This window comes from Nomia melanderi, chromosome 1 (assembly GCF_051020985.1).
Source record: "Nomia melanderi isolate GNS246 chromosome 1, iyNomMela1, whole genome shotgun sequence".
In the NCBI taxonomy this organism is placed as follows: Eukaryota; Metazoa; Arthropoda; class Insecta; order Hymenoptera; family Halictidae; genus Nomia; species Nomia melanderi.
This window is the reverse complement of record NC_134999.1, coordinates 10,175,469-10,201,138: the sequence shown is the minus strand read 5'-3', so window position 1 is coordinate 10,201,138 and position 25,670 is coordinate 10,175,469. Positions and strand designations below refer to the sequence as shown.

Here is a 25,670-nt window from a genome sequence, read left to right as displayed (position 1 = left end):
TATTAAGCGCACGCACGCAATCTCCGCATTACTCGCAATTAGGAAAAAAACAATGATTCGTTCTCGAATTACGCAAGTGGGGGATAGGACGACTCGTCGGAACACCTGAGAAGTCTTTGTAATTCTAATGGCCACCGGGGGATCGCGCGCGATCGCGGACCACTAGCCAGCCCTGCAACCTAATCCCGTGCAAGAGAGCGAGCCCGTTTTGATGGTAGCTCTCGCGTCCTACCCGCGAGGTTCCCGAAGCTTAATGTGCGTTGACTGGCAGACCGATATCCATAAAAATCTCAGCCACGGTGTACTCTTCGGCTGAAATGGAAATTACGCGGAGCCGGGATCTACCGCAGTTCCCCGCGCGCGTCGCACCGGGTCGGATCACGGGGAAAAGGATATTAAGAGGCGGGCAGTTAAAATTCATAGCGAAAGTCGAGTCACTCGTGTGTGGTTTTAAACGGTGGTCAACGCGTTAACGCTCAAACGACCGCGCGATATTCCGGCCTGAAATCTGATTCTTCTTTCACTTTATACGTCTAGGCGTGTACCAGTCAGCGATAAGCCTCTGTTGTCTCCGTTTCTTTATTCGTGGATGCTCCTCACAGGGAAGCGACGTTCGAGTTTCTGGTCTACGATCGTGTAGTCTCACTCAGGTGTTCTGGGTCCAGGTATGCCAGCCAGCCGAATTCTCAGCGTTTCTCCCCAGGTTTCGTCTGGTCGCCAGGGTCAAAGCAGAGACCCCAAAGGCGAGCCTGACCTCGTACGTCAGAATGTTCGCGAAGAGAGGGCTCTGGGATGGGTGGGGGCAGCAGACAACGAAACACACTGAGAGCCGGGAACGGAGTAGCCGAGCGGCGAGCCAGAGGTTCCGACAGTGTTTGGCTGTTTGTAGAATCTGGGTGAGTGACCTGGGTCCCCGGCGGTTAGTCGCCTGGTCTGCCGGGAACCTGTTCTCCCGACCATTTCTTCTCTTTCCTATCCCCTTTCATCCATCCTTCTCTCGATTCACCGGGCCATCCTCCTCTCTTTCCTTCGGCCCGGCGGTTGGGGGACGCAGCTGGAAACCCTGCCCGGCCAGAAACCCCGGGCGAGCTTTTCGCGGCCGCTCGCGTCTCCCGTTGCACGAAATAGAGGCCTGGAGCCGGGATTCGTGCATCGCGAGGGGAAAAATGGTGGCCCGTTAGAGGGACACGATCATCTGGGTCGTGATGATCCGGGTGAAAGTGCTGAGGCTAACGGGAACGGCCTCTCTTCCCTGCTAGACGATGCGATAGAGCGCGAGGAGTCGCGAACTGCACGGCTTCTTTCTCTAGAAGATTCCTCTGTGCTCCACATTGCGACTTTGTGGTGGATGGAGATGGGCTTTGCGGTAGGAATGCGGCTGGGGAATGCAGATGATGGGATTATAAGTGGGAGATACTTTTGTGGGTTGTTTGGAAGAAAGCGAGCTGGGTCTTATTCTGGGTCAGCTGGAATCCTTGATACCTAGACTGGGTTGGGTACAATCCTTGGAGTCAGGATAGCCTTCAGTATTGGGAGAATTTGTAGAACTGGTCTGGAAGGTAGCTTCATTTCAGAAGACCGTCCGGCTCTCTTGAGTTCTACTGTGAAGTCTTTAGACCCTGGTTTGGATCTATCAAGAATTTGCAATTTTTCGAAACGTGTCATGTAGAAACCAATTCACATAAAAGTTTTTCTGGGGATATCATAGTGTCTTCGTTAATAAATTAATGTTGACTTCTTCTACAGATTTTTAGCTCTAACTATGGCTACGATTGTCTTACGAACTCTAAATAAAGCAAAATCCTCCTTTTACCACGACACGTTTGAACCACGGAAAGAAGAAAGTGGAACCGCAAACTGACACTGAAAAGTAACCGCTCCTACTGTAGACTGTTCGTAGATGGGCGAAGTTTAGAACAGAGGCGCAAAATGTGGGTGTCCTGTACAGGTGTAAGGCTCGTCCGGAGTCATGAGGTCGACATACGAGCAACGAACGCAGCCTGCATCCTGCGTGTGTATGTATGTACTGCCGCGCGTTCGGATTATGCAAGCAAGTCCGCTTTCTACGTGGGCTTAGAATCTGGGTCGGACACGAAGTCATTGTTTACAACGAGTCGGCGTTGAATAGGTGGGCTGATGCTATGTGACGGAGCAAGCAACGATTCTGCCGCGACTTACAACCGGGATCGGTACCGACAGCCTCGAATCCCTTCGAACCCTTTTTCCTTTGTCTTGTTAATTAACGGGAATCCCGAGACAATTGTCTTACACGAATAACCTGTTGAACAGAGTAGACAAGTCATAACTTCATTTTGTTTATTTATATTTCCTGATTAGTTGTTTCTTCTTTCAAGTATTAATATCAACCGCTTGAAATCATTTTTGTTATTAACATCAATTACGAGAATTCATTTTTATTTCACTTTGGTCGTGTAACGTTTTACGAAGGAATAAAATGGTCGTACCGTCTTTAATTTCCTATTAACGATAATATTTTCTTACAAAAACTAACCTGAATATTTTCTGTTTTATCAAAAGTGTAACTCCGTTCGATGTTTAGATCCACAAATAATCATTTGAGAAATAATTTCTAACTTAGAATATCGCGGAAACCAGAGAGAAACAGCACAAAGCAAAAGTCAACGTCGTATGAATACGATTTCCTTCGTAGGTATTTACGATCGAAGAACCACCCCGTTAACAGTTTAAAAAGCGTGCTACGACTATACGACTAACTTCAAAATAGACCACAATGAACGTAACACAATTTTTTTTTGACTTCTCATACCCGGGGGGACGTTGATACTAGAATCTGCGGCTTAAGGAACTACGAAGTTTCTGTCGAGAGTGTACAGCCGTTGCCATGGGATAGTTTAAAGCTCCGCGCGTCTATGAGTATCTATTCTTATCGAGCTATTTTAACTTATCAGGGCGCGATAACGGGCAACACGTGTAATGGAAACATAGAAACACACAGATTCGGTGGAAGTAAAACAAATTCAGGACGGATGTTCCGAAACTTTGGAAGGTATAGGCAGCAGCGAAAAATACCATTGACCCAGTTCAAATGAGTCACAGGGGTTCGAGTCATTAACCGTCTGTTATCAACTGATCGCGAGAAAATGGCGTTGGGATTTCGATGTCCCAAGGGTCGCGCGCGATTGTCGAAAAAGTTGATTAAAACGCATGGGGGGAAGCGTGACGGATCGCGCGGAACTGTCCGGCGGTAGCTTTGTCCCCGTAGGGACACGAAGTGCCCTCCAAACTATGAGGTCCGAACAGGATTGTTTCGCGGACGAAAACGAGCAAAACGCGATCCCGGACCGCCATTGTCTGCGTCCGTTACAGTTCGCTCAGGTGAAAGAGCCTCGCTATTTTTCATCGCGGAATTTTCGTTCGCGCCGTGGACAGGAAATCCGGCGGGACCGTGTCTGCGGTCCGAATTCGACTTTGACGTTTTTTCTACGAACTTCGACCGCCTTTTTTTCCTCTTTCGTTTTGGCAAACATGGTGAGCTGGGTATTATGGACAAGGAGTTTTCGCGTGGACAGTTGAGGTGTTGAACATTTAGGCTGTCATTCAGGTATTTGGCAGGAAAGAGTGTTTTCTTATTAAACAAGGGGTGGATATAGTATTGAGAATAGAGTTTTTGAGTAGTTGAAGGTGTCACAGGTGAAAGAACGCTGAGAGAAGAAGTACTCGAGTTAGTGGACCTTTGAGTAGTATGAGGAATTAGTGGTCAGCCAGTGGTATAATAGATGAGTGGTTTCGATCGATTAAATAATGCTTATTAAAAAATTCTTTATATTATTCTATTTCTTCAATGTACTATTGATATATCTTGAAAACTAAAATACTAGAGTAATATATTATGTATATAGCAGAGTAAAAAATAAATAATGAAACCATTATTACGCAAAATTCCGAAAACTCTCTTTCGCAACGGTAACGTTAAAAAAGCAAGCATCAAGAGTCCAAAATCTCTAGAAGAGTAACAACTACAATAATACAACGCAACCAGCCATTGTTTCTTAACAGCTTTACACGTTTACGATTCTGAGACACAATTACTTTAATATTTATTATTGTCAATTACAACGGAACACGGTTCCCGCACGCCACACCAACCGGGTGGTAGAAGTTTTCCGGAACGTGAGTCTGCGGTTTTCGCGCGGTAGAAAGTCGCGCGCGAGCGTGTCCGTGTAGCCGCGTGGGTGATCGCGCTTGCATAACGCAATATCAACCCAGCGAACGGACCGAAATGTTTCTATCAGGCGAGCGAGCGCGCGTTCTTTGACGCGAATAGAAGAAGCAAGTCCACGGTAAACCGCGGCGATCCTGCGGGACGTGCATCGAACCGCGTCATCTTCTAGCCCGTATCGCGGACGTTGCACCCGGATTTTAGTATTAGAATGCTCCCGATAATGATAGGGCCCCGCGAAACAACGTCCGCCCGTCGGTTTCGACGTCGATTATTACAGCTCGATATTTGCACAACGAAATTGATACCCTCCGCCACGCGAAACGTGACGCGGGATTTCGCGCGGTTCCGACATTCGATCGAGGCCGTTGAACCCGCACCACGCGCCGAACACCACACGTTTCGGCTTTCGAAGCGGCCGGAATCTGTCGCGGACTCGTTACATCGGAGCGAGGAATGCTTCGTCAGGTTTTTTTTCTTCTTTCATAACTCCTGAAACAATTCAAGAGGCGATTTTTGTATCAGTGATGATTTTTATATCGGACACTCGATACATTGTCCGAGAAAGGATAAGATTTCCGGAGAAATTTCGCACAGTTTCTGCTTTTAATTTTGCAGAAACTGGTCTGACCAGAATTACAATGGCTCAAATGGAACTGCGTTTTCGAGAACTGTTTTATTGGTAATAATTTAACGGGGAAGAGAGGATTTCTGGGTTCGTCATGAATTAAAAGTTTTTCTGGGGATAACCCGTTGGTAACAAGAAAACAGTGCTTCTTCGGTTTAAAATATAATGTAGGGGGTTGCAAATAGAATGGAATCAAAGGCAGAGTATAAAGTATTATAAAGTCACCCACATGTTTTATAAAAATTCTATATTCTTTCATCTCTCGAGACTATGTCACTATGCAACGTCTGCATGCATCAAACGAGACGTATGCAACTCTCCAAAATAAAGGAAATTATTTGAATTCAATATACGATCATTACAAGGACTCATGCCGTCGAAGCATTATTTAAGAAAAGAAATTTCGACATCTAATTATCCGATATAACGTCCACGGTATCTCTTTAATTCTCGGTTAAAAATAACGATATTAATTAATCGATGATGCAGCATTACCACAGGACAGTCAAAGCTACTTTCCAATTCATATTAATTCCTGATCGACCGTGTCTTTCGGCGTCTCGCTGCGACACTTCCTGCAGCAGAGACGGAAGGAGGTGTCAAAACGACGAGAAAATACGTGTATCTAAAATTCGCCGGTGACAGCTTTCACTAATCTTTCCGGCGTCAGTTTCGGTTATCTCGAGTCGCGCCCTCCATCGAATCGACTCGATTACGCGAACCCGTTCCTCGCCATTCACGATTTTCGGCGGCGATTTCTATATCCGTGATCGGCTGTCGCGATCCCCGTAGCCCTGTGACGTCACGCGAGTTACGTCACGCGGCTCCGCGGAGCCACGTAAAATTGGATAACGTGTCAAATTGGCCTGACACGCCAGGGATGCTTAATCCGTCCGGATATCCCAGCCACGGAGATCGCTGATAATGAAACGAGGGAGAAAGTTCCGTGCGCTATATCTGCGGTCGTAAGGCAACACGACGCGAGCCGCGCATTTTCACTTTCGGGATACTATAGATTAAAGTTTCAAGTATCAATTCGCCACTGTTCACTTCGCTATTATTACGCCGTTGGCTTCGGGAGAAATTAATTTCCTTTAGCGCGTTCGCTTCGCTGTGCTTCCACTGAAACTTAATATCTGCCTTGTACACCCTCCCTTGGCGCATTGCTAACCGATTATTATCGACAAATACGTTGAGTTCTAACGATTAATGTGAAATTCGAAGTGAGAAAAATTTATGACTAATTTAATGACATAATTTTGTCTGTACTCCTTATTTTTATAAACACTTTTTCGCGTATTATATTTCTGACGAAGATGAAGGTATTATTAAAAGAACTAACGTGCAGACTGAGGTTTATTAAAAATCCGACTCGTTTTTCCCGAGGATCGTAGATACCAGGCAACGATAATATGTTTAATCACCTGACTCGGTGATTCTGATCGTGGAATAGCCTCACGAAGTTGGCATGAATGATGCCAGGAACGAAGAGAATGCTGTTGAGCGTTTAGGGTGCAGAAAATTGTTGATGAAACGACGCATGTATGTACACCCGGCGATTTTTTTCCTTATGTCCGAAGAATCTCACCGAGCACACTGCAATCCCGGCTGACGAGTAGATAATAAGACGTCGGTGATCAATTAACGATGTGCGTCAGCAGAAACATAGGTACACGAGTTTTGCTCGGCGGTCCGTGCCGAGTAATGGTCACAGGAATACCTCTCGCCGCTGGAACCAATAGCTACTCCTGTTTAACAACGGGGCATTATAGTTGCGTTGCTTAACTATTTTGGCCAATTAACCGTTTTAGGCAGGAAGCCGTTTTAGTCGGTTAACCGCTTCATTCGGTTAAGTGGCGAAATCCGTTACCCTTCTTCGCCGAGTCGAATCTAGTAGTAATTTCGGTACCAGCGCCGGAGCCGGCGGAATAATAATCCACTTATACTCTGGAATCTCGAACGTTACGACTGCCGGCAAAACTGCTGTCGATCGATTCAGAACGGCCTTTGGGCGGTGACTACAAGGAATTAGTGACCTCGGACAGCGGAACGCATCGCGAACACATTTGCTAGGCCGTCTAGCGACAATGTGAAGAACAATGCGTCCTCCTGATGCCACGATTTGTTTCTGAACACGATCTTTCGAGCGTTATCGAAGAAATCTCGGATAAACAGCGGATCGGTTAAAATAACTGGAAAAAAGTCGATTATGCTGAAGAATGTCGCTGTTAAGTTTGAGAAACGAAGAGTTCAGATGAAAAGTCTATTAGGATATTAATCGCTTCATGATTTTCAATGATCAAGAATGTTGTATCGAACGAGGCAAAAGCATAAACAAACTGCGAATATTTGAATATTTACGAGGCACGGAAATCTTCAGGAACGTATGAACCGTTTCTTTATATTTTTTTGTTCGCAGAATTTACCAAGGAAAGAGATCAAATTCTATAACGTTTCGATGTTTTTCGCGAACGCTGGAAATACCGAGCAGTGAAAGTCGCCAGTTTGTAATTTCTTATAAAAAGTCACGGGAGTGAATTCGTCGGGGCGGTTGATACTTTCCCGCGGAGGCATCTTTACGATTCCATTAATCGGGAAACAAAGAAAGCTTGGAACGAGTTGATTCTCTCCGCTCGGATAGTTCCGGTGTTAATCTCGTCTCTAAAAATGCGAATTTGCATAAAATGCCACGGCGCGGTGGAGTGTCGGCCATCGGCGATCGGCGTTATGTAATAAAAATAGGTGGTTGGTGAATATTGTGCGGCTATCGCTGTCCAAGTCAGTGGTTCCCAGAGAAGCCGCGCGTAGGAGAATTAAAACCAGCGGAGCGTCATTCGAAAATCAAGCCCTGGCAACGACGACAATGAGCCTCCGCTACAGAGGAACGTATGATCGAGGAGCATGTCGAGAGAAAAGCGGTTCAGAGCCAGACGAGAGTCCCTTTCCTTTCTACTTTTCCAAATAAAGCTCGTTAACCAGGCTCAGTCGAATGGAGAGACGATCATGTTAACGAGCCAAGGGAACCGCGTGGCTCGTCCACGAGTCTCTTTCTTGGCCAGAATTTCGGAATCATTCAGCTGAGTCAATCCTCTGAGCAGCGGAGTGCGAGGGACCATTCGAACTGACGAGATGAGAGCAAGAGAGAGAGACAAAAGACGGACAGACTCGTGACGCAAAAGATGCAGGGTCCGTTTAAAGCCCTAAACCATCGCCTTCGGGGCTACAGACCTAATGACAGAGATGTTTCTTTTTCTTTCCCCTTTTTTTCGTCAGTGAAACGACAGGGGAAAAAGGCAGAACGCGCTTCCTGGTCGGCGCGGAAGAGACTCGGTTCTATCTAATGGTTCAACCTTCGTGTTGACGCTTCAGGGATCTCTTAAATTCTGCCTCTCTTAATTTTAACTCTACAGTCTTTGAAGAAAGTACCACCCCCGGCGGAAGGTGTCGTTTATACTCGCTAATCCTCGAGATAGAATTTTTTGGAGAAGTGTGTTAAAGGGTTGGACCGAGATTCGATGCACTTTCATGATTAAATGTTACATTGGACAAAATATACCTCGATGTTCATTCGTAATTTAACGTAAAATGTACTATTAAATAATTAACAGTGAACAAAGACAGTTACTGTAATGAGAGATTAATAATATTTAGGACGCGAAGGGTAATCGTTTCGACAGGGCAAAGATGATACGAGATTCGACTTCGTTTTTCATTTCTCCACACAGGAGTGGATCGACGTATCGCGTCGCGACATTCGATTTCTCGCGGAGCGTAGAGACGTTCGCGTTCTGCTCTCCGTTTTATTGCACATTAAGGTGAATGGAATTCTGAAGAGAGTGGGGGTGGCCGCGAGGTGAGGAGAGGAGCGCGGCAGAGACAGAGGCGGGAGGTTGTCGAAGGAGGACGAAGGAAATCTCGGTCTTTCCACAGCCAGGATTCTCCAGGCTTTCCTTCGGATTCCTCTTAGCAAATGGAGCATAAATTACGAAAGATCTCGGCCTCCTGGCTTCGTCGTTTTTCCGAGGAGGACGTAATCGCGCGGCCGAGTCTCTCGGACGGCCGCATGCGTTGGTGTCGGGGGATCTGAGGCGGTGATCGTCTCGTGAACTGTGCTGCGGCAATAATGATGGCACCCCGTTAAATCCAGCTCTGTACGAAATATACAGAAAACAGTAGCTTTCTATAGCGTGGTGATTAAAGCAGCATGTAATAAGGTCTCTAAGTGGCGTAGAAAGTAGGATTAGCACTGAATTAATGAAACGCAGCCGAAAGAATGCATTGAAAAAAGAAGACATTCGGGAAGGGTGCGGCGAAGGAGCCCCAAGTTTAATTGACCGTTAACTCATATTTATCATTCCTCTCTATCGAACAGTTGATACGTCATATTCATGGTTTTTAAATTTTCCTCGTTTTAACCAAAGTTTAGAGATGCTTCGTCCAAAGATGTTCCTCCAAATGAGGAAATTTTATAAACTAATGGTACTAATGATACTTCCATAAGTCAACAGATCGAACTAGAGTTTTCCAACGCTATACATCTCGTTCGACGAACGCAAACATCGGGATCAACTTTCCCTGAGAATCCCGTTCACAGATGCGCAACAAAGCTAGCGGCCCAGCTATCAGATTCCGAGCACCGAGCGCGGCCAGTGTCATTGTCAAGACCGTCGTCGATCAGGGACGAATATTCCGGCACGTCGGACGCGCGGGGAATTTCAAGGACCTCAGGAGAAGCTCGCGCTGGTATCAAGGACCGTTCCGGAGCGAGTGTCAATGTTCCGTCAATCGTAAATGGGTCGGCAACGACAACTCTCCCCACCACTGGTGCAACTAAGGCCGCCTTTTTCGTGCACCTGCTATGTCCGCGTGGAAGCACCGTTAGCCACAGCTCGCATTGAGTGCATCGACGCGCACGAACCGCCGAGAAAACACGTTCAGCACTGGGAACAGAGGGACGGGAGGTGGGGATAGGGCCCGGGAAAGGCTTAACTCCCGAAATTACTGGCAACTCCGGGCCCCGAAATTTGCGGTTAGCAGCCTGCTGTTCGGTCCTCGAACCTAACACTTTCGCGTAATTTCCTGCCGTTCGGTGTTTTGTGCCCGCGCCAAAATTGCGCGCTCGCCGAGAACCATCCGTGCTCAGTTGTATCCCGAAGAAATCACTGAATCTAGCCAGTCCGCGTGGGAAGCTCCCGATGATGTAACCGCGGAAACCAGAGAATATTCGGGTGTCGGGTCGCCGGTGAACTCGGAACATTGAACCAACGGTGAAAGGTTGGAATGCTCCGCAATCGTTTATCGGGATAATATTAATTTATTATTAGACAGCGGATTTTATGCGGATTTTATAGTACTGTCCGGTACTGAGCGTTCGTTACGGTAACACTTCAGCTGTCGGCGATTATTCGATAGTCTTTTGAAAGTCAACGGTTAATACCGAAAGGATTTCTTAATAAATCTTTTAATTGCAATGGCGATCGGAATCGTAAACCGGCGAGCGATCTCGCCACAGCGCAGTTTAATCATTTCTTTCAGGATTATTATTTAAAAGAAGGCTGATTAACCCAGTTTTTGATATGGTATAATCATTGTGAAACCTATTAATAGGCTTCCGGCAGGGTGAAACGTTAAAAATGTCCCTGCAATGTGGTTTTTTTCTTTTGCCGCGAACTCGCTCGAACCTTTGAGCGATGTTATTCTGAAACGACTGGCTTGTTTTCGTCGATGGCTTGAAAATGTATGCGCAAAAAAGTAAGAGGGCTGGAAAATTCAGTTTATACAAAAAATTGTTGCATTCTTGTCTCCGATACGCAGAAATATAGATGCGAAATTTCAATTTCATGATATGTGTTTTACGAATGAAATGTATATTAATATGGAGTACTTTGGCCTGCGTCTTAACGGCTGACGTTTGTCAAATTTCATTTTACGATTCGAATGATTAATCTACACCCGAGATAAAAAGTCGATGAATAATACTCTCTTCAAAGTTCCCTTTTACTCGGAAAACATATTTTAGAAGATTTCGAACACCAACACAAATTTTTGGCGAACGCTTCTGAATTATAAACTAACCCGTTATTTCGCCATCTTCGACAATCTTTCTATTTTACATTCGGTAATAAACATAGACTATATCACGAGGAAAAGTATTTATATTTCAAAACAGAAACTGCTTTGACAGTAAGAATGAAATTTCGTTACGAACTATTACAATATTAGCTCGTAATAAAATTGTCAAGTAACGTTCTCTATTAACCTCATGTCCTGCAACATCTTGTCAAACTCATGGTGAAGAATTCAAATAGAATTTAACAAACATAAATATTATACAATTTGTTTGAATACAAATTACATATTATTCCTCTTTTATCAATGATTATACCTCACAGTACACGTTGACACTATTTTCAATAAATTATTAATAACAAAGTAGATTGATCACAGTTCAGGAAGAAATCATAGGACAAGGGGTTAAAGCGGATGGAATGAAGGTTACGAAGAACAGAAATAAACACTCTGACACTACTACGCTAATGTCTTTACATAAAGTACCAGTTCAAATTTTTTATAAATTATTCCATCTTGTTATAAGTGACTCTACTCCAGATCTTCCCATACAAAAATGAACCACCGAGATTCGCAGTTTAATTAATATGAAATATTTTTCCGGTTCGGTAGGACGCAACAGAGCATTACAGGCGAAGGAGCAAGACATTTCCTGAAGTTCATCTGCATCGGTTCGCTTGCTTTCGCTCTGGAATCGCGGCGCCGACGCCGAAATGCTAGCCGAAGCGGACACGAGTTGTTCTTTATTAGTCCGTCAACGCGAAATCGTATCATTTTCAAGAAAGGAGAAAGCGAAAACGCTATTCGCCGCGGCTCCGATTCAACGACCTCGGGACAGTAGCTCAATGGCCGCGCAGCGAATGACCTCCGTGTGGCAAATAGTAAGCAGATGTCAACTGAATTCATTCCGGAGACGCGCGATACGTTGGCGCCACTGTGAACCAGCTGAACGGAGCTTACGCGAATCGTCCAGCGAGCGCTTAAAGAGGCAGATAGGCGCCACCAGTGAATCATGATGGATTGGCGATATATACAGCGTGTTCGGAAAAATGTGGACTCCTAGCAGAGCAAAAGAAGAATTACATGATCCTTGAATTGTGGTTCATATTAAATGCTTTTGTGTTAGGTAGCAAAATGATTAATTGAAAACGTTTCTTGAGTTCGCAAAGGAATGGTTTTCTATAGATTCAGTAAAGAATGAGTAAAGTATTGGGCATGTAGTAAGAAACAGAAAAATGATGTGATGTGTGATGATACGAATATTAAAATAAAGTATGAAGATATTTAGAGAATAATAGTAAATTATTTCCATATTTCCTAAATGTCTTACTGCCCAAACTTTTGTGCATTGTATGCATCGACTAATCGAAATCCAAGCGAATTCATGTGTCTGCAGTATTCAAACACTAGAAGAATTGCTGCATTCACATCGTATAAGAGTTTTAACCATTAGTGTCCATGTAATATTGATGAACTCGTACAATTAACACCTGGACCTAGGAAAAGAATTATCTGGAATACTTGGAAGTCTTTCGAAATGCTAATGGAGGGTTGCAACGATAAATCCCGGGTAACCGTTGCATGAAAATCGTCGAATACCTCTATTCCGCGTACGCGCAGCGATGCACCGACCTGCATGTTAATAAAGGGCATTTAATCGGCACAAAAGCGTCTCAGCATAAATTTGCTGTACGTATAAAAAATACCGCGATCGGAGAATTATACTTGACCGTTGAATTACATTTAAATGATTCTGAACGGCGTCGGACGGAATTAATATCCCAACACCGCGGACAAAACAATTTTATCGGCCGTACAATTTCCACCGAGTACGTGCGTTGCTAGTTTCCCGGACGTGGCGGAATATTAATGGTCGCGTTATAATATTATAAATATGGATATTAATATTAAAATTTCCAGTTCGCAGACGCGCCCGAAGAACCGGTGACCTCTCTTTCACTCGTACGCCGAGAAAAGAATGAAACCATCAGGATCATCAATCTTCGAGTCTCGAGCATCACGCGATTTCCCGCGCGGGAAATAAAACGCCTCGCGCGGAAGGTCTCGAAAACAAGGAGACACCGCTCGAATCAAGAACTTTGTACCTTTTAGCAACGCGTAGATACCACCACGATGAATAATTCAACGGCGAGCACTAAATTCCGCGATGAAGACGAAATGGAAAAAAAGGACAAGGAACGCTGACGTTTCGTAGATAATCGCCGGCAAAATTTCAACCGCAATTAGCATTACGTGGAGGACCGCTGACGACGCGGCGCCCGTTATCGTCCCGGACAACAATTGGACGCGTTAGAAGAATGCTCGCACGCAATTGCGAAAGCTCGGTCATGGTTATATCGATTGCATAAAAATTCATATTGCCAGCGAGTAGTGATCTCCTTGGACGATTTTGGTGAAACAGATCTGTCTTCGGTTCCAATCAAATTTGCACGAATATAATCAGAGGAAATGGCCATTTTTGAAATATCTTTTGCAATTTATGGAGTTGACCATTCAAAGAACTGCTAGATCCAGGAATAATTCAAAATCAATTGAAGAATATTTAAGCAAACCGAGTACCCTAACCACAGTCGTGATCACTGGACAACCTGCGGTATATAGTCACGTCGTTCCAAAGATCGGCAAGAGGAACGTAGACGTCTCGAGTGCATAATGAACCCGTATACCGCTCCACGGAGGACAGATTCCGCCAAACGCGCGAGTAAATTCCGTGAGATTCCCAGGCAACCGAAACGATCAGCAAAACGACTGATATGCTAATTTTCTACCAGTCACATCTGGACTGGCACAATCACGACACCTCCGCCCCGCTACTGACAAATACCAGTGGCGTAACCGCGAGCTACCGCAGCGTCCTCGAAAACTGAAATAGTTATGACCTGACGTCGCAATAAAGGAAGGGAAGCAGAAGTGGCAGGGACAGAGAAGAAGAAGAAAAAAACGGAAAACGAAGCTCTCAGGTAAGTCGTCCGATCTGTTATGTAATCTGACAGAAGCGGCGCGGTTAGGTGGTTCGTCTAGCATCTTGAGGACTCTACCGTCGTTGCCCCACTTCGCAGTTTTGGCAGCGAGTACACGGCCGTTTAACCTTGCTTATCGTCGATCAAGTTCGACCGACCGCTCGCTCCACCTCCTCAATGAATCGCGGACCTTCGATAATATCTGTCCACCTTCGAGGACACGCGCCACACATGACGCAACAATTCCGTGTTCGTGGCAAACACGTTGTCGATACTCGTGCTCGATCATTCGACAACTGGTGGTAGGGTTCGAGATCGATACAACGAGACTATACGCGTTCGAAGATTATTATAAGACAGTGGACGATTAATACTTCAACTCTATAAAACATAGTCATTTGAATTTGATTGACATAATTCTTTGTATAGATTAAAAAATTCATTTTCTCGATGACGTGTTGAACAAATGGAATTTTGTTGGATTTATGAGGTGAAGAAAGATTAAAGTAGCAATTGCTATGAAAAACCTTGATTTTTTGTCTGTGTTTTGTTAGGCGAAATGTTCGAATTATATGAGTTGAAATGAATGAAGATTGTTTTTAACAAGTATCCAGATGGATGACGAAAATTCATCATTTTGCAAAAAAACAACGATCAAATGACGAAAATTCTGTATTGAGTGTATCTAGGCTAGATCTACTTGACTTTATGACTATAGTAGTCTAATTTAATGTTATTCTAGCAAAGATACAATGAAGATTCAAAATACTATAAACATGAGATACCTGAAACGCATTATCCTTGCATTAAATCACTAATAAGGTGAAAATGGGAGTATAATTTGCCAGAAGACGGTCTACTGGAATAGTGTAATGACTGTTGAGAAGGTTTTAGGGTAAATGTACCAGTGTAAGATGGCAAGTTTAACATTTCCCGCGCAAATAAATTGTCTCGGTCGAATCGGCTTTTAAAGAAGAAATATATTCGTCCCATTTCATCTGCCTCAACGCGGAAGATATGTGTTTTTGAGTATGCGTATTTAGCTGATAAAGAAGAGTAATGGGAATGCCGGTGACGCGTTGGAGAGCATGGAAAAATATTTTTCACTCGACAGCCACACGGGCCCGAAATAAATATTTGATTACGAATTATTCATCGCAGTTAAATTCGGAGCACGTCCCGTAATTTTGTTTTTTTCTATTGTTCAACGTTGCGCACTGGGTAATCGTAAAGTTTTTCAATTAATCTCGTGAGCTTCGATATCATAACCTTCGATGTCCTTGAATTATTTTTGTAGAATGATCGCCGCGAATTTCGAGATTCCGCACTTCATCTTTTTCTCTCCTTTTTTTTCTCTCGTCGTCTCGTAAAAAGAAAACATCACGATCTCCGCCGATATTATTTCACGATCGAGAAACGAAGCGTTAACGGGCGCTCAATTAGTTACGAAATTTCTCCTAAAATTTGAATAACAAATAACACGTGTGGGGGGCGTGTAAGAATTAATATTAATGCCGCTAGAGACGGTTCTTTGCACATTCGAGGTAAATATACATTTAGAGCGAACGGGAACATCGCGAAAATACACGGTGTGTTTATGTAACCGTGCTTTCTGTTTCGAAGTTTCGACACTTCGAGCGGAAGGTAACCTTTCCGAAATGGATCCAGCAAAACAGGGCGAGCTAGCGCGCCACTTCAGAAAAATAACCCAACCCGTCAAAAATTCATGGCTTCATCGGGAATGTATTTCTTTATGCATATTGCATTCCCAAAGAAGCCTGGCACCGTCGAATTCAAATTTGTTCGATACAAGAAACTCGCTGGTAAGCTCGATCGAATTGTTTTGAAATAACGTATGATAGAAGAAACGAGAATAGTGGGGTAAGACATACAGCCCTGCTATAGAGCGAGCTGAATCGAGTCTGGATCACGTATTAAAGTTACATACGGAATCGGGAGTACTTATGGAACGAGTTGATAGACGATCGAACGCAAAGTTCGAATAGTCGAAAGGTCGGTCGGTAATGTAAACAGAAACGGCGTGTGTCGCGCGCGATGCCAGATAGGCAGCATGCATCGAAACCTAGTCTATATTCCGCGTTACACGGCAGTTGGAAACTAGCACCTTGTTCGGTAGGACTCATTTACGCGGACGCAAGGAACTAAGCGTATTAATAATTGAAACGGCAACACCTACCTGAAGATCATGACAGCCGTTATCCCTATGACTGGCAGCACGAATCACCCCTGCACGCCACCCCCACTCACTGATCTTATTCACCTTTAGCTTGGAGAAACCACTCACCGAGAGAAACCTCTTTCCCACGATCTCTTCGCGAAACTTGTACGCCATATTATGGATCGGCAACCGCGGCGTGTCGAATCCGCGAATTCGGATCGCCAGCCGGGTCTTCCAATCACCCTTTCTCCTCCTCTGTCTATCTATCTGCTTCTCCTTCTCTCTCTGTCTCTCTTTCCCTCCCTCTCTCCTGCTTTCTCTTTTTCTCTTCCTCTGTTTCTATATCTCTATCCCTCCGTGTACCACTCTCTCTCTCTCTCTGTCTATCTTGGGGAGCCTCTTTCTCTCTCCTCCCTTCTATCTCTGTCGTTCTCTTTTCCTCTATTCCGATCCTCCGGCGAGCGTGCCTCTCCCCCAAAAAAGAAAACCCCACGTAGCACTGAAACCGCAGTGAAGAAACAACCCGTGAGCACCGATCACCACTTCGTTATTTTTTCCACCAAAAAACACCAGAAACAACACGGTCACACTCGGAGAACTCTTCTCCTCGTGATCACGACGGGCCAACAAACAACAGGGCCATGAGGCGCGCACGATCCCCCTTTCGTTCGTTCGTTCGTTCGTTCGTACTCTCTCTCTCCCCCTTTCTCTCTCTCGTTCTCTCTCTCCCTTTCTCTCCCTCACTCTCTCGCCCTCCCTCTCCCCCTTTCTCCTTTCTTCTTTCGACAGTCGGCCAGCAGCACCAACACCAGCGGCACAGCCACTCCTTGCTCCTACATGCACGTCTGGACAAGACGACGGCCGAAAACCCTCGGCGGCCGTTTCGGACGATGATGATGCGCTCCGCGGGATGCTACGCGCTCTCTCTCTTTCTCTCTCTCTCCGCGCCGTGTGGACCGCCTTTTTTCCCCTTTTTTCTTCCGTTTCCTCGGCCGCGCTCCTTTTACAGCCCGTTCCACCTGCGCGGCCGCCGTCTCCCCGTTGACGGCTGCGATGACGGCGGCGATGACGGCGACAATGACGATTGTTCCCGCGCCGACACAGCGTTCTACCTGGTCCCTCGCCACGTCCAGGAACACCGAACCGAACACCGGGGGGACACTTTTCAAACTTCCGGCCGCACACCGTGGCTATAGACTGGTCACACACTATTCGGTTGACGGTAACGGCGGGCAGAGCGCGGTAACCAAGCACTCCGAACGGTACCAGTGTGAACGTGAGAGTGACGCACACATGACCGGCCAGTGATATCGCGTAGCGCGCACTGCGGGCGGACGGCAGGGAGGCACGGCTCCTTCCCGCGGCTCGTGCCCTCTCCCCCGCCTACTAGTCCATCTCCCTGCCATTCCCCTCCCGCCTCTCGCCCCTCCTACACCACACGTCACCTTCTCCGCTAACGCCTCACCCCACCTCACCATCAAGGCAAGCCGTGCCGCGCCACGCCGCACCGCGCCGCCACCGATACTCCCCCCACCCACTATTCCTCTCCCTTCTAGCCGCACATCTCACCACCGACACCCTCCTCCCTCTCTCTCAACCGACCGTCAGCCATCCGCCCTCCTACCCGACCACCCATGCCACCGTCCCGCCCTCCACGCACCCCGCACCATCTATACTACATCTTTCCTCTCTCATCTGTTCTCTTTTCTGCGTTTCTCTCCTCTTCCCTGCCGTGTTTTCCCTTCTTCTTCTTCTTCTGTTTCTTCTTCTTCTTCTGTTCGCTCCTTTCTGTTTCACCGCGACGGCGTCTCTCGTCGGTCGTTCTCTCTCACATTGCTGCCACCCATCTCACGCCGCGAGCGTGGGGTGAGAAAGTCTAGGGCCGTAGCACCCGACCGACCGCGAGCGAGGCGCACACAGGGCCGCAATTCCCGCGGCGAAGAAGGGAGTGGGGTGAAGTGTCGACTCGAGGGTCGCATTACGAGGGCGGACTCGGGGATCAGGCGCCTTCCACTGTCGCCGCTAGCGATGGCCATTCGCTTCTCTCTTTCTCTCTCTGTCTTGCTTTCGCTCGCTCTCTTTCTATCGCGGTTTCGTGCAAATCGCACCTATGCGCTGCAGTAATACATTGGACGCAGTGATTAACTGCTGTACTGTTTGTATATTGAATCGACATTGATTATGTTTCTTTTTAATTTTGAATATTGTTACCTAGGTTCCAATCAAGCGAAGAGGGAGGAGCTTATATGGAGTCCTAGGATCTGATTTTCTGGTGAAGCATTAAAATTGGTAAGGTACGGTTTTATTTTTAATTTTAAATGCTTTTATAAGGAGTTCCTGCGCAAGTCAAAGCCATCGCTAAATCTAGAATCCGTGGTTCTTGGAATGAATAAAATTCTCTGTCCACAGTTTTCGGCGTCAGATTTATTTGTTTGCTCGAGGTTAGTGGCCTGGAAGAGAATTCATTAGTCTCTTCCTTCCGATGCGTCTTCACGGTAAAAGTACTAACATTCCTTACCAGCTGCTTTAACAATTGTTAGTTCCGTACACACGCGCCACGCGACGCCTGTTATTATTACGCCGTCCAGATTCATCGTGAACTCATGAAATTCGATATGTTTCTATACCAAGCCTAAAAAATTGTATAAACAATTTTTTCATCTCATAACTTGTTCGTAATCTTTACAGTGCATTGTTTATCCTGAGGAATTAAAACGCGTATCAATGAATAAACTGAATCAATACTCTTTGTAAGACAGTTGTTGTCTTCTTCCTGAAACAGTATCGATTGAAATATAACTTTAATTGCAATGCGAAATCTTACTCTTAAATTCTATGGAATTTTAAGTAGTTCTACACTAGCGCCCACCGTAAAGCGCCCGGATCAGCTACAGCCCTGTGGTCACGTGACGAAAACACGACGTGACGTCACACGCGCAGCAGCAGCCAGCTGCCAGTCCAACATGGTTGACCTGTGAGCAGCGGTGCTACGAACGGCTGTCCGCATTAATCGCTAGTTTCTTCCGATCGCGCGTGCCCCGTTAACCATCGTAAACCGTTAATATGATATCTTCGATCGTCTCGCGACTCGTCATGTGAGTATTCAAGTTCAATCTGATCGAGGGACCGGTGATACAGTGCGGGGAGGAAGTAGTCAGCTGCCTCTGGATTCACGCCATCGTTGACCCAGGGGTTCTTCGAGTCTGTTTTGTCAGTAAACGGTTAGTTTTTTACCCGAAACTTCTCTCTCCTATGTTCAATTCGATCTGCGCACGTTTTCCGACGGTCATTTTTGGGGAAGGACCGTTCTGCTCGTCTCGTGGTCGTTCGTCCATTTCTCGTTTCACCCTTAACGGCAACGAAGAGGACGCGAAGAGGGTGGCAGAGAGATGACGCTGCTGCACGATGCGCGAATCGGTTACGGGGGTGCAGTGCTCGCAGTGAGATGTTTAACAATCGTACACGGGGACTGATGCTTCGTTGCCGAAGGAATTATGTCATCGCGTCGCCGCAACGCGACTCTCGGTGGAAAGATTTCCATGTTTGGTTACAAGAAGTTTCACGGCGATCCGTGACCGTTGCACTGCGGTTACATTTGAAAATAGTAACGGTCGTCGAGGTGAAACGCGGTATCGATTCGAGGCGGTTGCGTTCAGTTCTTCTGTGACGAAACGCCGCTCGAAAATCCGAGGTTACACGAAGGTAAGAGGACTTGAATATCTTTCGTACATATCCATATTAGGAGAGCTATCGATAAACAAGGAGGTTCGAGTCTTCGTCGAGGACACGCCAACGTATACTGCGATCGAAATATTTTTCTTTAATTTTTACACAAAATAAAAAGAGAGGAAAAGACGATTCCGCCCCGATTGATCGAAACGTAAAGCTAACACGACAATAATGGAAATTCGTGACGGTGAAAGTGCCGTATCATCGGTGCACTATCTGCATCGTTTATACTCGTAGACTTTATACCCCGTGAACCTAACCTAACTTCGGACTTTCGGATCCAACATCAGCCACCTACCCCACCATTACGGACGAACCCTTGCGACACCTTGCGCATAATCCGTGACTTTTACTGTTGGCCAAGTCTTTCTATTACCAAATACAACTATATATGAACCAGTGCGCGCAATATCCTCTCGTAACCAAGGAGAAGCATTCACACCATTTATTTCCCGGAGAGCGCACTTTCCGTGGCGTCTAGTATTTTACAGAGTAGTACGCGCTAAGCACGTTGCTCGGGCGCCCGCTAGTCGATACCATAATAGAACTAGTTCGAGCGCATTTGGACATGTTCCATGCTCTGGATTGATATAGGTATGCGCTCTCGCTCTTTATCCCCCGTACCTATTTTCCACGTCGCGCGTAGCGAGCGCGTTTAAAAATAGCTGGATGCTATCCGAAGGAGGACAAAACATAGCTCCCTTTTCAGTACGAGGGTACAGGACCGCAGGTGCTGGTACGTCTTTCGTGATCCTGCAAACTATCCGTTTCTTTTGTGTTCGTCCAGAGCGTCAGCTGATCGACCTTGTCTCGGTGACTCACAAAGAGATACGGTTTATTGACGCGCATATCTTATCGGTCTAAGAACTATGAGCAGCCGAGAGTTTCTACATTGCTCCAGGGCCGTGGTTTTCATTTTTAGGCTTGGCAAACCAAAAACGTTGCTACGTTCGCTTGGGTAGCTGCCTTTCGTATGATCCTACGCCGCGTTGAAGTTTTCGTATTGCTGGCCAGCGCGTACACGCGGGAAACGAGGCAGCAACGCGTAACAGATACCCACCGGTCGGGAACGAACATCTCGGACGTCAGCTGATTCGGCCGACGTCACACAACGATGGGGACACACACGTTCCTCCCTGGCGTCGCGCGGACTCCCGTTGAGGGAGTACGTTTTGTTGACGGCGTTCCTTGACGCTGGCAAGCGCGCACCGCTCTCGTACACACGTGTGCACGTTAGCGGTCTTTGCTAAGGAGTGACTCATGCCCGCTGCACTTGACAATAAACTGGAACAAGGCGATGAAGCATTGATTCCGAGGTCGAGCGTACGATGCTTCTTGGTCCAACGATTCGTTCTTGGAATTCATCGATTTTTATGGTTCCCGTGCCGATAAGATTGGCTGGGTTCAGTTTCTACGGACTAAACCATTCTGGGCACTAGTTCGAGCTGAGGGCTAAATGAATCTCACGCCAGAGGGATCCTATATGCTCCACGTAGGCGAGCAACAGAAATAGCATTACTGGTGATACACATGAACGGCCCGGCATTTACATCACCGTACATAGGATCTACGTAATCCTTGGCTGCTTTTTCAGTCTTATTGTACAGGACACGCACAATTTGCTCGCAGGTAACAGTCCTTTTTTTCGCCGGAACGTACCGTCGTCGGCGACTTCGCGGCGCAATTACGCGGACTCGCTAACTGGCCGAAGCTTTTCCGGCAGAGAGAAAGGATAGGTGGCTAGAACAAATTGCAGGATAGATTCGGTAAAAAGCGTGCTGACATCGAGTGATTGCGAAATACGACCTTGTAGTTTCGCGAGCGATTGCAGTTGCTACCTGGACACGCTTTCTTTCGCTTCCTGCACATTTTTCGCTGCAATAAAACTACGATGCAAGGATCTAGCATCTTTCCCACTCAGGATTTTTTTCGTTAATGATACACGTACGGCCCGTCTGAATATCTTTACGATTCTCCCCTTTCCATAGAACTAATAATGAAACGGAAGAGAGAAGGCAGGTTTCTGCGCCGCACGTACATTGATTCATTAGCGCATCTAGCGTCGTTCTTGGCGTATGTTTTGCCTTTCAATAATCGTCACGGAACGTTATCTCCCTCTCCGTTTCTCTTATATTCCTAAAGTTGTGTGATTCACGGTTGCTCAGTTGCCTTTGTGCGCCGAGGGCACATTGTCTCGGCCGGCACTCAAGGCACAAGGCAAGTCCATTTTCCTTTCACTTGGTTGCAGCGCCGTATCCTGTGTACACGTGTAAACGTTTAAAAATGTCTCTGGGAGCTTTGAGCTGCGACGAACGGTTATCGAGTATCGGATCCAATCGAATTCTCGTCCGATCGATTTCCTTCATCCCCGGGCTGAGATGATCGAAGAAAGATCGAAAATAGATCTTCGAGCGCAGACTTGGAAGGAAACAGGCACTCTGAGGGATGCTTTCTTGGTAAACCGGAGGAACGTGGTTGGTCGTTGGATCGATGCCCGGTTGGCAACAGGAGGGTGGTTCTGGTGGTGGTGGCGGTGGCAGTGGTGTGCACGAGGAAAGGACGGCCGTGCGGCACCCTCGTTCCCTCTTCCTCCACCCTTTCTCGTTTCTTTTCTGCTCTTCGCTTCTCTTCGCTTCTGGTATCCTCGTTACAGCTGTAAGGGTGGCACGATTCTCCGACGGCCTGCTGCCGTGAATCGATATTTCGTTTCAGAAAAGATCCCACGTTAACCTCCTCTGTAACGGCGCACGCTACAGGCGTCTCTGACGCTCCTCCTTCGGTATCTACTCGGTGGATGGCTGTTGCTTGTTTGTTTCACTCGTCGCTACCACGAGCGACAATATCATGACATTCTTGATATTAAACGAACTCCGATAGGTCGTTGCTCGTGACGAGAAGCCCGTTCCAGTGTTAATTCTGTTGCGGTTTTATTTATCGGCCGTTGTGTCGGTTTATAGTTTCCGGCGTTGCGTCTACTTTCACTGGGACTACAGAATATTAGCCACGCCGGGGCCCAAAAGCAGAAGGAGTATGATGGAACGAACACGCCGAGCAACGATTAATTTTGCAAATGCCATGCCAACCGGGTTGAGATAAAACTTATCTACTCCGTTTCCCTCTGTCTCCCACACCCTTGATTCGTGAGGTTTTGCGCGCACGCACGCACGCACGAGGGGGGGGGGGGGGCTCGGTCTATTTACCTAGCTACCAACTGTATTTCGTTCCGTGACCCATATTCCCTGATGTTGCTGAAAGGTATCTCATTTTCTATGGATGCAGCGGTTTCTTTCCGTGTTGCGGCCGCGGTAAACCGGATTTTCAATTGAAACTCCTGTCAGTTTCGTTCAGCTGTTGTGCTGTTACAGCCTCATTGGAATACAATTCTCCCCGCTTGTGTAACACTTATTTTTACGCCAGCTGACACTAATGCTGTCCTTATTCTCACGTTTATCGTTGTTGTCGCCGCCGTGCGCTTCCCTATGTATTGGTTCGATCGCATAACTTATAACGGTGTTTTTGAAAAATACGTTTCTCGTTTCATTTCTACGACCATTTAAGGGGGGAAATACCTTTAGACGGATGAAAACGAGCTTATTTTTATGAATTTTTTCGTAAAGGAAAGGATTGTTTTAAATTTTTGGAACTTTGGTTATCATTTATTATGTTCTTTCTCTATTACAACGTATTTTTTGTTTTTCAAAATATTTCAAAATGGCGGAGTTATGTCCCTGTTTTTCGGGAAGGTTGTGGTGCCACTTATTAAATGATGTAAGCTCTAGCATTGGTTTCCTTGATTTGAAACAAACCAGCAAGACATATTTCGATAACTAACATTTACAGTTTGTAGATGAACCTAAAGAAAGTGAAAAATATTGAAAATTGAAAAAGTGGCACGCTTTTAAACAGAAACTTTGAATTTTTCATGAAATTTTCGCTATATTTTGCAATAAAAAGGTACTTTTATTTACAATTTATTTCATATCTCTAGGTTCATATAGAAAACAATATTGTTATAGATATGTGTGCAAAATTTCAGCAAGATTGATTAAGTAGTTTTTGAGTTATTGATTCCACCGATTTCGAAAATGTAGTTTTGATATAAACACGTTCAAAGTTTCGATAAGTGATAACTCAATAATTTCAATGACTTATCAACTAGTCTACGATTTCTGCGCCATACAATATTCCTTCTGTTTCCTCATAGAGCTGATTTTCCTCCATACGTTGTTCTCTTCTTGCTTTTCGAGCCTCTTTGGTAGTTAATGAGGTGCGTCGCTCCTGTCGAATTATTCTCTGTTCGTCGATTTTGTCGGCGTATGTTTTTGCTTGTTTTCCAATTACAGTATTCAAAGCACTCAGTTCTTAAAACTGAAGCATATCCTTCGTTAAATAAGCCAGCTGCCAAATATGCTGCAACTTCAATAATTTTTATTCCTGAGTGCAGGTGCTTTGGAGCGAAGCGCCAAACAGTTAAGTTGAAACTCTCGTTATTGTTCTGAGTGTGTCCGCCCAAGCACCTCTCAAGTAGATTCTCTTCAGATAAATCTTCGTACATTGGTAGAATGTGCTTCTGCACGTCTGGATATATTGGTGCAGGATGTTCTATAAGGTCCAAATTTGCTCCTGTAGCTAGAGCTTTCTGCCACTTGCACCAGCTGTCATTTCCTATCAGGCAGTATTCGTGCCTTGGATTTTCTTTGGTGGAGCATAAGTGATAATACGAGGCCATTATAGCTTTCTTCATATTTTCAACACTATGAATATTTCTTCGTATGGCTAAGCCATGGTATGCAGTGAGTTTCCTGATAAGCGCATCAGTCCGCTTGCCTTTTCCACCGAGGTTTTTTGTTTTTTTTTAATATTTCGAAGCCGGCAGTATGATAATTTTTCTTGTATAACGCAAACAATGTAAAGTAACATGTTTACAATGATTGAAACGAGGGAATTATGAAAGGCGGGTCCGCTTCGAGCGCGTGAATATATACCTGCGGTGGGCTACCGTTTATGAGTCTCGATTATGGGATATAGCATCAGAAGGGCTCCGAATTTCGCTTTAAAACTTTGGCACGATACTCTTAAGATGTTATACTAACATCCTATAGAAAAAAAAATATTGCAATTTTTTAAGGTTCTAGAGGTATTTCCCCCCTTAAAGAAACCTTCCAGTATCCAGAAGTATTATGTAGAAATAATTAATTCTTTCAATGACCTTGTGACATTGTTTTTTAGAAAAATATTTTGAAGAAACATTAATACAGCGGTATCAATCATTTTCAAGTATCTATTAAGAACTTATGACACTGTCCTTCAAAAAACATTTCTAACACGCTATGTTTCTTCGATCATTTAAAGGGGCATCAACCATTAACGTGTTTCACGTGGAAATATTAATCTTCTGAAGAATTTCTTCAGGAATTTGGTTGGCATGCATGAAATGGTCTCCATTTGTTCCTCTAAAAGCATGAAAAATTACGCGGAGCAGTTTCCGCACTGAAAACTGGTCATGTCGCCGCCACACACTGTCTTTCCATCCAGCCGACGTGTTTAACGTGTGCCGCGTGACAATTGATGCCACGATTTGCCTCACAGTTCGGCACGATCGTTCGTTCAGTTGTCTGACGTGTTATTACGTCGGGTTCGACCGAGCGTACGACACGCGGCGGGTCTCGTTGCGGAGAAACCCGCGGTAAAGAGGCCTCGAGGATTTCAAAAGGCCGCCAGCGACTGCGGAACCAGGGGGAGGGGAAAAAAGAAGAGGAAAGTCGACGCGCGGCGGTACGCGATGCAAAAGCGAGAGAGAGAGAGAGAGAGAGAGAGAGAGAGAGAGAGAGAGAGAGAAAGAGAGGAGGCAGTTGCGTCTGTGTTACGGTAATATGCCTGAGT

General features: G+C 45.7%; 2 protein-coding genes across 6 annotated transcripts in view; one reads left to right on the top strand and one right to left on the bottom strand.

Moving 5' to 3' along the window:
* The window catches only part of Kdm3 (Lysine demethylase 3), a 273,649-nt gene extending 257,360 nt beyond the window's left edge, over positions 1 to 16,289 (bottom strand). For all 4 annotated transcript variants that reach the window (XM_076368941.1, XM_076368952.1, XM_076368950.1 and 1 more), the window contains exon 1: positions 16,077 to 16,289. In XM_076368941.1, coding sequence (XP_076225056.1) covers positions 16,077 to 16,232 — 156 coding nt within the window. In that variant the 5' untranslated portion in view covers positions 16,233 to 16,289. The remainder of the gene's footprint in view (positions 1 to 16,076) is intronic.
* A 2,706-nt stretch (positions 16,290 to 18,995) lies between these two features.
* LOC116427684 (uncharacterized) overlaps positions 18,996 to 25,670 on the top strand; it is a 31,591-nt gene continuing 24,916 nt past the window's right edge. For both annotated transcript variants that reach the window (XM_076368961.1, XM_031978318.2), the window contains exon 1: positions 18,996 to 19,153. In XM_076368961.1, the coding sequence (XP_076225076.1) occupies positions 19,122 to 19,153 (32 nt within the window). In that variant the 5' untranslated portion in view covers positions 18,996 to 19,121. The remainder of the gene's footprint in view (positions 19,154 to 25,670) is intronic.